The sequence below is a fragment of the Eimeria acervulina genome, genomic scaffold (genome assembly GCF_000499425.1).
Source record: "Eimeria acervulina Houghton genomic scaffold, Eah_scaff2163, whole genome shotgun sequence".
NCBI lineage: Eukaryota > Apicomplexa > Conoidasida > Eucoccidiorida > Eimeriidae > Eimeria > Eimeria acervulina.
This window is the reverse complement of record NW_013548605.1, coordinates 1-1,826: the sequence shown is the minus strand read 5'-3', so window position 1 is coordinate 1,826 and position 1,826 is coordinate 1. Positions and strand designations below refer to the sequence as shown.

General features: G+C 49.2%; 1 protein-coding gene across 1 annotated transcript; it reads left to right on the top strand.

Moving 5' to 3' along the window:
- Positions 1–822: 822 nt before the first annotated feature.
- On the top strand, positions 823–1,778 carry EAH_00065350 (transcription factor btf3, putative; the record flags this gene model as incomplete). Its single annotated transcript, XM_013392855.1, has 1 exon — positions 823–1,778. A coding segment is annotated over one exon (956 nt), but the record flags the coding sequence as incomplete, so codon positions are not given.
- Positions 1,779–1,826: the final 48 nt, after the last annotated feature.

Genomic DNA, 1,826 nt, shown 5'->3' with positions numbered 1-1,826 from the left:
GCCTCTGGAAGGCCTTGGCTAGCGTACCGGTGGGCTTCAACACCTGGGGTTCTTCCGCCGGTACGACGCTAAAAGTAAATTCACTTTTATTTTTCCACGATCAAATTCAACAACAAATATTAATAGAGTTGCTAGCCTGATCAGTGTGATATTAGATTTCCTAATTGACGAGCTAGCAATGGCACGCTGCATCAATCGAGTTCCCGCCTCATTCATTACCGGAGAACGAACTACATCCCGATGCGTAATTCCACTCGGACATACGACCTCATGCAAAATTCTGTAACAGTATAAATGCATTGTTTTGAAAGAAACGAATGATGTCCAGATGCTCTTAATGGCTTTCCTAGCCTACTCTCGCTACCGCCCTGTGCCCACAGGCTCCGACAGCCCCAAGAACTCCCTGCACATCCGGAAAAGTTGGTATTCTTCAAATTACAACCTGCCCTAGTGCTTTTCGTTCTCTTTCTTCCCCGATTCCCAGATTCACTGCCGTGCCTGTCAGTGCATCTGCTGCTCTTCTCCTCAGTGTCGATGCGTACATTGCTCAAGGCGCACGGCGAGATGACAACATGGTATTTGGTTTGCCACACTATGCCGAAATAGTGTTTCTGGACGTTCCTTTCCAACTTGGAGGTGGAGTGAACCGAATGTGCGTGCCTGCTTCCTTTTCCTTCTCTCCCTCTGCGGCGTCCGCTCTCGACAACAGCAGCTGCGGGCGACGCACAAAAGAGTTACTTCTCTTGGGAGCTCCGTTTCCCCGCTCATTGAAATACTGTTAGTCGGAGTTTCCAGCGCTTCGTCTTAATATCTGCTGCGGGGATGCCGCGCCATAACCGCCCAACTCCGGCTGAATTTCTATATCGTTCAGCATGTTTGTCGCCTCCATCGCCCGGCGATGGCGGTGAAGAGGCGGCGTTTCGAGACTGTCAGTATGAAGGTATTTACAGTTTCATTGCTGACGAAAGAAGCAAAGTGGTAGTAATAGGGGGTCCTTCTGGCGAGTTGAAGCCAATGTTCAAAACTGTCGCTCCCGAATCCTCTCCAAACCATCAGCAAAAAACTTCCTTGTCGGACAGACTACCAATTCCCATCAGAACCCCGATTCGTCTTCACCGCAGCACAGAAGAAACTATTTCAAATCAGCTAACCTTTCGAAATCCGCTATATCCCCTTGATGCGGCAATTGGGGCATTCGTTGTTTGCAACAGTCGATGGGAAACGTTTCGTAGGAATTTGCACAACGTTGAGAAGAACTCCACTTATCCACCTCCTGTGGCATCCGCTGTCCCTGCGCGCGCCTCTCCTGCTCGTGCTGCTGGCGATAGAACCATTGGATCAGAGGAGTCTTTGAAACGACTTGTGTCTTTTGATGTAATTACCTCTCGCCGCTGCCTGCGTGAATTACTCCGTTTCCTCTTTCCAAACACAACTCCTTATAACACCCCTTTCGCAATTGACGTGGACTTGGTTGGCAATACCCTTTTGTTTACTTCCAAGGCACCTGCCAAAACGACTTCCGCTGGCTGCGGCCGAGACTTCGAACATAAAGCCACTACCATCGCCACAGTGAGTACAGGGGAGGGAAAAAGAGAAGAATTAACAACAAGCTTTGTCTTGCATTCTTTCCACTTCTGCCAGCAAATGCGAATTCTGATCACCGCCGAGGTGGACGCAGTAGATCCTGGATTCAATCTGCTGCCGAAACAAGAGGCCAGCAGCAGCAGCAGTATTGATTGTGGTGGAGAATATTGCAGCTACAAAGAACAGGATATAGGGTCAAATGCGTGTTACATTCACAGCTGTGCACAGCTTTCCCTCTTGGA